Source organism: Entelurus aequoreus, linkage group LG23, assembly GCF_033978785.1.
Source record: "Entelurus aequoreus isolate RoL-2023_Sb linkage group LG23, RoL_Eaeq_v1.1, whole genome shotgun sequence".
Classification (NCBI taxonomy): Eukaryota; Metazoa; Chordata; class Actinopteri; order Syngnathiformes; family Syngnathidae; genus Entelurus; species Entelurus aequoreus.
Window position 1 is genome coordinate 11614898 of NC_084753.1, and position 12500 is coordinate 11627397.

General features: G+C 40.0%; 1 protein-coding gene across 2 annotated transcripts in view; it reads left to right on the top strand.

Moving 5' to 3' along the window:
• sptlc2b (serine palmitoyltransferase, long chain base subunit 2b) overlaps positions 1-12500 on the top strand; it is a 79542-nt gene that overhangs the window by 57370 nt on the left and 9672 nt on the right. For both annotated transcript variants that reach the window (XM_062033803.1, XM_062033804.1), the window contains 2 exons: positions 8383-8518; positions 11991-12120. In XM_062033803.1, coding sequence (XP_061889787.1) covers positions 8383-8518; positions 11991-12120 — 266 coding nt within the window. The remainder of the gene's footprint in view (positions 1-8382; positions 8519-11990; positions 12121-12500) is intronic.

Sequence of the window (12500 nt, forward strand, 5' to 3'; positions counted from 1 at the left end):
CACAACAACAACAACAATAGAGCAACATCAGCAAATACGACATGTACAAATATGATGGTAAAAGTAATAGCAAATAAGCAGTTAGCGAAAATAAAAAACAATACAGAAATAAATGACAATGAGCATTATTACACTACAAATGGAGCAATACAAATACCAATAGGAATAGCGCTATTGATAATGAACAATACCAATACTTTACCTTTATTATCAACAATACAGTTGTTCAAATGCAACAATACATATACCTGTACGTAATGATAACTTGAGATACGAAAGAATGCACGCAGTAACAGTCACCTGTTACCATACCGACGAGCTAACGTGTCCAGGTTATAACCCTGTTGTCAATAAACACGTGGAGAAGGTGCTTCAGATACTAATACTAATTTGATACTGTAGTAGTTATCTTTTGTGTATTCATAATGTAAAATGGATGGATGGATGGACGTTTAAAACAAAACTGTTATTATTAATTAGTTAGTATACATTTTTTGAGCCTTTTTAGAGAAAATCATATTGTATTAAATTATGCAAATTACTCGATGATGTCATGGTGACCACGCCCCCACCGCCACAGGTATCTTGGCAGTTTATGGGAAACACTGAAGCCGTAGAGTTCAAAGTATAAGAAAAAAGTAGCGGCTCATAGTCTGGAATTTATGGTTAGTGGTACTACATCGGGAAGAAGGTGAAAAAAGATGGATGTGGCCTAAGCTGGCAAGGGCACTGGAGATAAATTAGTGCTCACCCTGTTTAAAAAGATAGTCGCTACAATGATACGTAAAACTTGAGAAGAGGTGGGTGACTCTGATTGCCCCAAGATAAATATAATTTGTGTAATTTACAACAAAAAGTGTTCATACAGCATTCATTATGTAATATATGGCACCAAAAAAATTGAGCTCCAAAGAGAACCAATTAAACTTGGAAATTGAAGTACTACTTTACCAGGAGTTTTCTTGCTGGCTGATAAATAATGGGCCGATTGATTGACGGCATTTTATGTATCTATTTATTTTTTGCTGCGCCTTGCCTTGGTGTATAAAAACTGCGACATGCAGACACACTTTACAAACCAAAAATGGCCTGTAAATATTAAATAATAAATGACACTGCGCTTTATGTGAAATTTAACAGCAAACATATTCCCAGCCCTGGTGGTGTTGTCGTATGGGTTCCTGCTTTTTTAAACAGAGGGTTAAGGTTGCATTTAGTTACAGTTTTCATTAAGAAATTTAGAGCTGTTGAAATCGCCATGTAAAATGGCTAATGCTAATCAATAGCATGTCAATAGCAAAGCCAATGTTTATTAGTATCAAGCTAGCACATTTGTTGGAAAAGTGGAGCCTTATTTTACTCCCAATGGGGCATGTTTTGAGTTAAATTGCAACATTACCTCGAGGTAGTTTGGCTGAGTCTGCTCTCAGTCCTGCTGGAGTGATTGCCAAGTGCCGGAGAGCCTTGATATGATTGATATGATTATGTCAGAAGGTAAAATCAGTGGAATAAAGTATATTATCATATTGTCATTTAAGTTTTGACTATTTTTGGGTGGAGGTCATTTTGTCATTTTGCACAAAAAATAAATAATTGATGTGAAGTGAATTATATTTATATATTTCTTTAGTTATTGAAAGCCATTATCTAAATCTTTAAAGGCCTACTGAAACCCACTACTACCGACCACGCAGTCTGATAGTTTATATATCAATGATGAAATCTTAACATTATAACACATGCCAATACGGCCGGGTTAACTTATAAAGTGACATTTTAAATTTGCCGCTAAACTTCCGGTTCGAAACGCCTCTGCGGATGACGTATGCGCGTGACGTAGCCCGGCGAACACGGGTATGCCTTCCACATTGAAGTCGATACGAAAAAGCTCTGTTTTCATTTCATAATTCCACAGTATTCTGGACATCTGTGTTCGTGAATCTGTTTCAATCATGTTCATTGCATTATGGAGAAGGAAGCCAAGCAAGCAAAGAAGAAAGTTGTCGGTGCGAAATGGACGTATTTTTCGAACGTAGTCAGCCACAACAGTACACAGCCGGCGCTTCTTTGTTTACATTCCCGAAAGATGCAGTCAAGATGGAAGAACTCGGATAACAGAGACTCTAACCAGGAGGACTTTTGATTTGGATACACAGACGCCTGTAGAGAACTGGGACAACACAGACTCTTACCAGGATTACTTTGATTTGGATGACAAAGACGCAGACGTGCTACTGTGAGTATGCAGCTTTGGCTTTTTTTTGCGTATGTACGTAACTTTTTTAAAATATATAAGCTTTATGAACCTTGGGTTAGGTGAACGGTCTTTTGGGCTGAGTGATTGTGTGTGTTGATCATGTGTTTGAATTGTATTGGCGTGTTCTATGGAGCTAGGAGCTAGCAGAGGAGCTAGGAGCTAGCATAACACGTACCGTACCGTAAGTGCGCGTCACGTACGTAACTTTTTAAAAATATATAAGCTTTATGAACCTTGGGTTAGGTGAACGGTCTTTTGGGCTGAGTGATTGTGTGTGTTGATCAGGTGTTTGAATTGTATTGGCGTGTTCTATGGAGCTAGGAGCTAGCAGAGGAGCTAGGAGCTAGCATAACAAACACGCAGGTGTTATTATGCAGGATTAATTTGTGGCATATTAAATATAAGCCTGGTTGTGTTGTGGCTAATAGAGTATATATATGTCTTGTGTTTATTTACTGTTGTAGTCATTCCCAGCTGAATATCAGGTACCGTGAGTATGCAGCCTTGGCTGCTAAACATTCGATAACTTGACCGTATGTGCGCGTCACGTACGTAACTTTTTAAAAATATATAAGCTTTATGAACCTTGGGTTAGGTAAACTGTCTTTTGGGCTGAGTGATTGTGTGTGTTGATCAGGTGTTTGAATTGTATTGGCGTGTTCTATGGAGCTAGGAGCTAGCAGAGGAGCTAGGAGCTAGCATAACAAACACGCAGGTGTTTTTATGCAGGATTAATTTGTGGCATATTAAATATAAGCCTGGTTGTGTTGTGGCTAATAGAGTATATATATGTCTTGTGTTTATTTACTGTTGTAGTCATTCCCAGCTGAATATCAGGTCACCCTCGGCTCTCACAGCATCTTCCCTATCTGAATAGCTTCAACTCCCCACTAGTCCTTCACTTGCACTTTACTCATCCACAAATCTTTCATCCTCGCTCAAATTAATGGGGAAATTGTCGCTTTCTCGGTCCGAATCTCTCTCACTTCATGCGGCCATCATTGTAAACAATAGGGAACTTTGCGTATATGTTCAACTGACTACGTCACGCTACTTCCGGTAGGTGCAAGCCTTTTTTTTATCAGATACCAAAAGTTGCAATCTTTATCGTCGTTGTTCTATACTAAATCCTTTCAGCAAAAATATGGCAATATCGCGAAATGATCAAGTATGACACATAGAATAGATCTGCTATCCCCGTTTAAATAAAAAAAATTCATTTCAGTAGGCCTTTAAGCTGCATTTATACCACAGTGAGTGTCACTGGAGCAAATTGTCCTGCTGAAGGACACAAACGCAGCGACTAGGATGACAGCAGTGGGGGCTCAAACCTGGAACCCTTAAGTTGCCGCTCTACCAACCGAACCTCGCCGTCCCACATGATAAATTCAGGGTTGAGTTCAATAAAGGTAAATAGCATAAAAATCAGGATTATAAAGTCCACTGCCAAGTTTTTGTCCCAGTCTGCAGCTGTTTTAATGCGATGTTGCATATGACCACTAGATGTCAGTATGCACCAGAATGGGGCAGACTTGTATTATCATGCTGCTCTCTATTATAAACCATATTAGCCCAGTTTCTTCATACATAATTTCACTTCATGTTATTTGCAAGAGATCCCAAATCAATAAGCTAATAAGAGAATTAAGATACTGATAGTTCATCGTTATATTCTGTGAGGCGTCTAGTTCTTGGCAATAGCACTGTCACCCGATGTAACGCTGGTATGCGCTCGTATACTACCTCCAACTTGCTTTATAGTTTTCAGATGTGCGTGTGTCCACGTGTGTGCTCTTTTGCCTCCATGCTGGGCACAAAGCAGCGTGGTACGCCGGACCTGGAGATCTGTGTAGATCAAACACTGCTGGAAACACACACACATAAGTCAGTATCTTAAAGGCCTACTGAAATTATTTTTTTTTATTTAAATGGGGATAGCAGATCCATTCTATGTGTCATACTTGATCATTTCGCGATATTGCCATATTTTTGCTGAAAGGATTTAGTAGAGAACAACGACGATAAAGGTCGCAACTTTTGGTCGCTGATAAAAAAAAAAGCCTTGCCTATACCGGAAGTAGCGTGACGTCACCGGAGGAAGGACTCTTCACATTTTCCCATTGTTTACAATGCAGCAAGAGAGATTCGGACTGAGAAAACAATGATTACCCCATTAATTTGAGCGAGGATGAAAGATTCGTGGATGAGGAAAGTGAGAGTGAAGGACTACAGTGCAGTGCAGGACATATCTTTTTTCGCTCTGACCGTAACTTAGGTACAAGGGTTCATTGGATTCCACACTTTCTCCTTTTTCTATTGTGGATCACGGATTTGTATTTTAAACCACCTCGGATACTATATCCTCTTGAAAATGAGAGTCGAGAATGCGAAATGGACATTCACAGTGACTTTTATCTCCACGACAATACATCGGCGAAGCTCTTTAGCTACTGAGCTAACGTGATAGCATCGGGCTCAAATGCAGATAGAAACAAAATAAATAAGCCCCTGACTGGAAGGATGGACAGAAGATCAACAATACTATTAAACCATTGACATGTAAATACACGGTTAATAATTCCCAGCTTGGCGAAGCTTAACAATGCTGTTGCTAACGACGCCATTGAAGCTAACTTAGCAACGGGACCTCACAGAGCTATGATAAAAACATTAGCGCTCCACCTACGCCAGCCAGCCCTCAGCTGCTCATCAACACCCGTGCTCACCTGCGTTCCAGCGATCGACGGAAGGACGAAGGACTTCACCCGATCATCCGTGCGGTCGGCGGCTAGCGTCGGCTAGCGCGTCTGCTATCCAAGTCAAAGTCCTCCTGGTTGTGTTGCTACAGCCAGCCGCTAATACACCGATCCCACCTACAACTTTCTTCTTTGCAGTCTCCATTGTTCATTAAACAAATTGCAAAATATTCACCAACACAGATGTCCAGAATACTGTGGAATTTTGAGATGAAAACAGAGCTTTTTTGTATTGGATTCAATGGGGTACCAATAATTCCGTTTCAGCGATTGACGTCACGCGCATACGTCATCATATATAGACATTTTCAACCGGAAGTTTAGCGGGAAATTTAAAATTGCACTTTATAAGTTAACCCGGCCGTATTGGCATGTGTTGCAATGTTAAGATTTCATCATTGATATATAAACTATCAGACTGTGTGGTCGGTATTAGTGGGTTTCAGTAGGCCTTTAAGGAATCAATGAGAAAACTGTTTTTTTTCTAAGTGTCACATTGGCACTGATCGTAAATGGCTGCAATGAAACAAAGAGTGAAAATAAAAAAATAAAATATATATTTATATATTAGTGTTGTCCCGATTCCAATATTTTGGTTCCGGTATCAAAATTATTTCAGTACTTTTCTAAATAAAGGGGACCACAAAAAATTGCATTATTGGCTTTATTTTAACAAAAAATCGTAGGGTACATTAAGCATATGTTTCTTATTGCAAGTTTGTCCTTAAATAAAATAGTGAACATACAAGACAACTTGTCTTTTAGTAGTAAGTAAGCAAACAAAGGCTCCTAATTTAGCTGCTGACATATGCAGTAACATATTGTGTCATTTTCCATTCTAGTATTTTGTCAACATTATTAAGGACAAGTGGTACAAAATGGGTGGCGGACCGGTACTTTTCAGAGGCGGTATAGTACCGTATATGATTCATTAGTTTCGCGTTACTATACTAATACCGGTATATTGTACAACCCTAATATACAGTATATGTACACATACACACACACACATACACAAAGGAATATGTTAGGAAGGCTTAATAAAGGGTAACAAAATAGTGCAAAGTGTGAAAATATAAACAGAGAAACCTGAGAACAATTTTCTGCAGGTTTAGTGCCAGGAAGTTATAGCTGTGCTCGAATGGGTGAGCGCCGTGAAGGTGGTGTGGTATGGGGACGAGCGCCTTGCATCATTTACAGACCACATTGGTTTTTACTACGGTCCCTTTAAAAAAATAAAAATCCAAAAAACTGTTGATGACTAGAGATGTCCGATAATGGCATTTTTGCTGATATCCGATATTCCGATATTGTCCAACTCTTAATTACCGATTCTTATATCAACCGATACCGATATATACAGTCGTGGAATTAACACATTATTATGCCTAATTGTGTTGTGATGCCCCGCTGGATGCATTAAACAATATAACAAGGCTTTCCAAAATAAATCAACTCAAGTTATGGAAAAAAATGTCAACATGGCACTGCCATATTTATTATTGAAGTCACAAAGTGCATTATTTTTTTTAACATGCCTCAAAACAGCAGCTTGGAATTTGGGACATGCTCTCCCTGAGAGAGCATAAGGAGGTTGAGGTGGGCGGGGTTGGGGGGTGCGGGGTTGAGTTGGGGGGTAGCGGGGGGTGTATATTGTAGCGTCCCGGAAGAGTTAGTGCTGCAAGGGGTTCTGGGTATTTGTTCTGTTGTGTTTATGTTGTGTTACGGTGCGGATGTTCTCCCGAAATGTGTTTGTCATTCTTGTTTGGTGTGGGTTCACAGTGTTTGGTGTGGGTTCACAGTGTGGCGCATATTTGTAACAGTGTTAAAGTTGTTTATACGGTCACCCTCAGTGTGACCTGTATGGCTGTTGAGCAAGTATGCATGCATTCACTTGTGTGTGTGAAAAGCCGTAGATATTATGTGATTGGGCCGGCACGCAAAAGCAGTGCCTTTAAGGCACGCCCCCAATATTGTTGTCTGGGTGGAAATCGGGAGAAATTAGGGAGAATGGTTGCCTCGGGAGATTTTCGGGAGGGGCACTGAAATTCGGGAGTCTCCCGGGAAAATCGGGAGGGTTGGCAAGTATGACTGGGAGACGCAACTGCTTTGTACTTCTCCCTACGTCCGTGTACCACTCCGTACAGCGGCGTTTTAAAAAGTCATAAATGTAACTTTTTGAAAACCGATACCGATAATATCTGATATTACATTTTAAAGCATTTATCGGCCGATAATATCGGCAGTCCGATATTATCGGACATCTCTATTGTTGACTTTTCCTCTTTTATCCATAATTTCTTCATTTTGACCTTCTCTTCTCACTCCATACGAAGAATCAACCCCAAGACAATAAGATGGCGCAAACAAACCCGATAATTGATACTGTCAACTGATTGACTGTTAGCGTGTCACTCCCACTGATCAGTGATCACTTCCTGCGTCGCTCGGTTACCAAAGAGCGAGCGCCTTTGTCCATGCAACCAACCTTGCTTCGCAACTTCCGGTTTCTTCCAACAAAGAGGAAGAAAAAATCGTATATTTAATTGATATCAATTACGTGTCTAAACCCATTTTCCCCTGGTTCGGACTGCCCTCCGCCGTTTCATGACATCATCAGTCAAGCCGAGCCATTAAACACGCCTTGGCTCTCGTTATCCTTGTGGAAGAGTTGCGTAACAGCCTAATGGCTCACAGCTAAGTCACCTGTTTCAAGTCTTTGGAAATCCAGACACCATTTCGGAAGATCTGCCAATGTTTCCTGGGCATGGACAGCTGCTCATAGGTTCTGGCTCAGGCCGGCATGAAAAGTGGACAGGGTTCAGTCATATCTAAGAATGGAACACAAGACTGTCAATGATATAGAAAGAGTTGCTCGACACAACCGTCCCAATTGAAGTTTTTAGTTCATGGAGTTCAGCATAAGCAATGTATTCTTCACTTGGTTAAAAAAAAAAAAGTATAATTTCAGACTTGGTTGTTTCTCCTGGTGCTTTGAAGTTTGTTTTCCAGCACAGTCGGACAGATGTATGTTGCTGCTGGCACGTTGTACCACATGGTTGTTTGTTTGGCTAAGATGCTATCTCAGGAGGCATCGGACAGACTTGAGAGGATCGATGCCTGTTTAGTTTCACCCCTCGCTGACCTCAGACTTAATGAATCCTGGCTGTCTTCAAAGGCAAGTGGACCGGACTGCACTTGCAATTGTCGGAAAATCAGCAATTTGAAGGCCGACTAAAACGGCGTGCCAAGTTATCGAGGGTGCGTGACTTCACAGAGCTCAGCCCCAAGTGTTCCATAGTGCTGCTTTAAAAACGAGATTACGTGATAAGTCTGACCAGGTTTTTTTTCCGCCTTACCTTTTTTCAGGTGCGGACCGCCTCCGACAGCTGTCCGAGAACACCACCTACTTCCGCAGGAAACTCCGGGAAATGGGCGTCATCATCTATGGCAACAAGGACTCGCCGGTCGTACCCGTGATGCTCTACATGCCCGCTAAAATTGGGTGCGTGATTTCCTTTTAATGCTATACTTTAACTTGTGTCTCACCCTGGGAAACATGCTGTACATACGTCGGGATTTCAAGGCGGCTACTGGAGCTGCGTTTGCTGGTGCAAATGTTTTTGTGTGTGCAGAAGGGCTCTTTTCTTACCTTGCCCAAAAAGGTTCATTATGTCTTCTCATTCATATACTTCTTGTAATCAGACAACATTTTCGGTATATTAGATGGAATTAAAAAATATATATATTAAAATTCCATCTAATACATCGAACATTTTTCAAAACATTTTAAAATTCCATCTAATATACTGAAAATATTGTCTGATTACAAGAAAATTTGAAAAGTACTTTTCTTGACTTTTCGCAGTTTTAATGAAGTCAGGAATCCCGCCATAAGGGTACACCTATTTCCTGCAAAGGCTGCAATTATCGCATTATTTTTCTCCCACTTCAATCTCATTTTTAAGGCCCTTATCTCGGTTGAAAATGGCGCAAATTTTTATAATTTGGAGGTTTCGAACACAAAATATCCAAATTAGCTGTCTGGCGCCCCCTTGAAAATGTGAAAAAAATTGCCTATGCCAACGGATTTAGTTAGATCGCGAAAATCGCTGGAGACTTCTATCATGACAAGACGCACGTAAAAATCTTGAGAACCCACAGTTGAAATCAAACCGACAGTCGGCCAGCTTTGTATTCGTGGACAAAAATTTGGGGTCGTACTTTAAAAGATCTTAAGGCCCAAGCTGTTTGTTTACATGCTTTTTTTATTTCTCTTTGCTATTTGGGCTTATTGGACCCTAATTAGAATAAAAACTAAAAATCATTTTTTTGATATGATGTACTTAGTCCATAAGTAACAAACGTGTACTTCATGTTCAGTGACATGCTAATTCTTATTTTTACACTTTTTTCCCCAAATTCCATTGTATGTTATACTCTTCTGACACCACCAGATGGCAGTAAAAGTGTCCACATAAGCGGCCATAAGACCCCAATTCAGTAGTGTACACAATTTTGGAAATAAGACCTAAAAGGTGCTGTCCACGCATGTGGCCACTAAGCCTTTAGAGGTTTTTAACGTACTCCTCCGAGGGACTTTGACCAAATGTGAAGCGCTTAAAATGACAGATACTAAACACATCGGCAATGATAAATTGCGGTGGAATTTAATGGCGGTTCATTTGTGTCTTTATTACAAAAGCTTTGTTTTGACACTGAATTTATGTAACTGAATTTTTTGCGTTCGAATTTTGTGAACTGAAGTTCTTTTACATCAAATTATGCTGACAATTTCATTAAAAAAAAAAAAAAATAATAGTTAGGAAAATGCATGTTTCAAAATTCAGTGTCGAAAAATTTGCTACTTCAAAAAGCAAGACCGGTAATTTAAGACTGAAGCAATGGATCCTGTCTCAGAAGCAGCCAATGAGGTGTCAAGTTTAAAGTCACATGACACGGGTCTTGCAAAACGGCATAAAAAAGGCAGTTACCTGGGCTACCTTGGCATAACACAACATAATTAACATTTCAACGCGGCCCGCTGGATATTTTCAAACGATAGAAATGATTCCATCGGTTAGAATCTGCACTTTTGAGTCACACAGGAAGCTCTGCTGTATGCACACCTGGCACGAAGAGATGGGGGCAGAGTGGGCGGGGCCTGATAGAGTGTCGGACAAAGGCAGATTTCTACAGCAGAGTTCTGCAGAACAGTGATCATTTTGACAAATATGTGCATGTTTTTTTACCCTTTGCGTTTATTTATTGCTGTGTTTGTTGCACATTTGTTCTTGCTCGATTATAAAAGATGTCGATCAAGGAGGTGGTCTGCAGTAGAAGAGCAACGTTCATATATTCTCATATTATAAATCCCACATTCTGTATCTTTATGTACATTCTGAGTGTCTTTTTCAGTAAAAAAAACTAAAGTTCATTCTGGTCTGTTTATTTTTTACTGCAAAAGACACTCAATGTACATACAAATACAGAACGTGGGATTTACAATATTAACTTTGAACAATAAAATACTAAATATTGAGAATATATGAACGTTGCTCCTCTACTTCCCACAACACATGTTTTACAATCAACAAGAGCAATAAAGATGCAACAAACACGGCGAAAAGTAAAGGTAAAAAAACCCATCAACTTATTTGATATATTATCACTGTTCTGCAGAACTATGTTGTAGAAATTTGCCTCCGTTTGACACTCGCTATCAGGCTTTTTGCTGCTTAAACAAGCCCCGCCCACTGTAGAGCTTAAAGACAGTAACCCGTATGTCACTCAAAAGTGTCGATTAAAATCCTATAATATTGTTTAACTGCGATAATTTGTATGTCAAAATATCGTCGAGCACAATTTATCGTCCCAGGCGAGTTGTGCATGAGGTCACGCCCGGCTGCTGACTCGGATGGCTCTTCGCACTTCGGCACTAAACTACCTCGAGGTAATGTTCCTATGTTCAATGCCAACAAAGAAATTGACTCAAAAAAGCTACGATGTAAATAAAATAAGGCTCCACTTGACCAAAAAACATACTAGCTTGATGCTAATATACATTGGCTTTGCTATTGACATGCTACTGATTAGCATTAGCGATTTTACAAGGCTATTTCAACACCTCCAAATGTGTTAATGAAAACTACAACTAAGACGCATGTCACGATCAAACAGTTGGTGCCTAAAAAAGTACAATATTTAAAGTATTAACACTTTTAGGGTGCAACCAAGAAAAAAAACACACCATTAATTATACACTATTGTCATACAGCAGGAAGGGCATTCATATGGCTCCATTCGTCGCAGTTTACCTGATACTTGAAACGTGACGGATTGGGGTGTTTGCACTATCCACTTGAGGCGCCAGACGGCAGTAGAGTGTTGATTATTCTTTAAATATGTTTTGTGGCAATTCCAACTTTGACCACAGCGTCAGTTGCTATGCAGAGTGGCACTCTCCATCATTTTCAGCAGACTGCATTGCAGAATGATTAACTCCCCATCTTCCTTTCACGGGAGATCCACCCAGGAATGGGGCTATATGAATCCTTTCCTTACTGTATTTGCAAATGAGACTTGGAAAATGCCACAATTAAACAAGACATTTTTATATGTTGCTATAAAAATGAGATATTTAAAATTGGTACCTTTTGAGTACTGGCATCAATTGCCAGGTATTGGGCTATTGGTACCGTATCAGTTCAAATGTGAACAGTGCCTGTCCTTAGATACTGTATGTTAAGCCCTTTATTTGTTAAAAGTTGGATGATCATGGTTACAGTTTTGGAAAACTCCAAGAGATTTACAATTTGAGGTTTTAAGAAGCTGTGAGCCACAATCGTCCAAATGGTATCATATGTTAAACGCCTTGTAAATCTAATTGCTGGGATAAATGAACCTACCCACGAGTGTCACCTGTAGGTGTCGATTGAGTCCACAAATGTATGTCGATGTTCTCATTTTAATTTTAGGGCGTTTGGTCGAGAGATGTTGAAGCGCAACATCGGCACCGTCGTCGTGGGCTTCCCGGCAACCCCCATCATCGAATCCCGAGCACGTTTCTGCATTTCGGCGGCCCACAGCAGGGAAATGCTTGACACAGTAAGTGGTTCATTAAAGTCGAGCATTGTCGGCAGCCTTTAAAGCGGAACTACGTTTGTTTTTGGAATTTTGCCTGTCGTTCACAACCATTATGAGAGACAAGAAGACAAAAGGTTGTTTTTATTTTCGCTTTCTAACCTTTAAAAATCTGCTCATTCTTGGTGGCTAGCAGCTAATCAGAGGGATCAATTCTACCTCTAAATCAGTGTTTTTCAACCTTTTTTGAGCAAAGGCACATTTTTTTCATTGGAAAAATCCCGAGGCACACTAGCAGAAAACATAAAAAAATGAAACTCAGCAGCCGATATTGACAGTAAAAAGTCGTTCTCGCAAGCATCACTATAGCTCTTGTCTCAAAGAAGGTGAACTGTCACGACCTG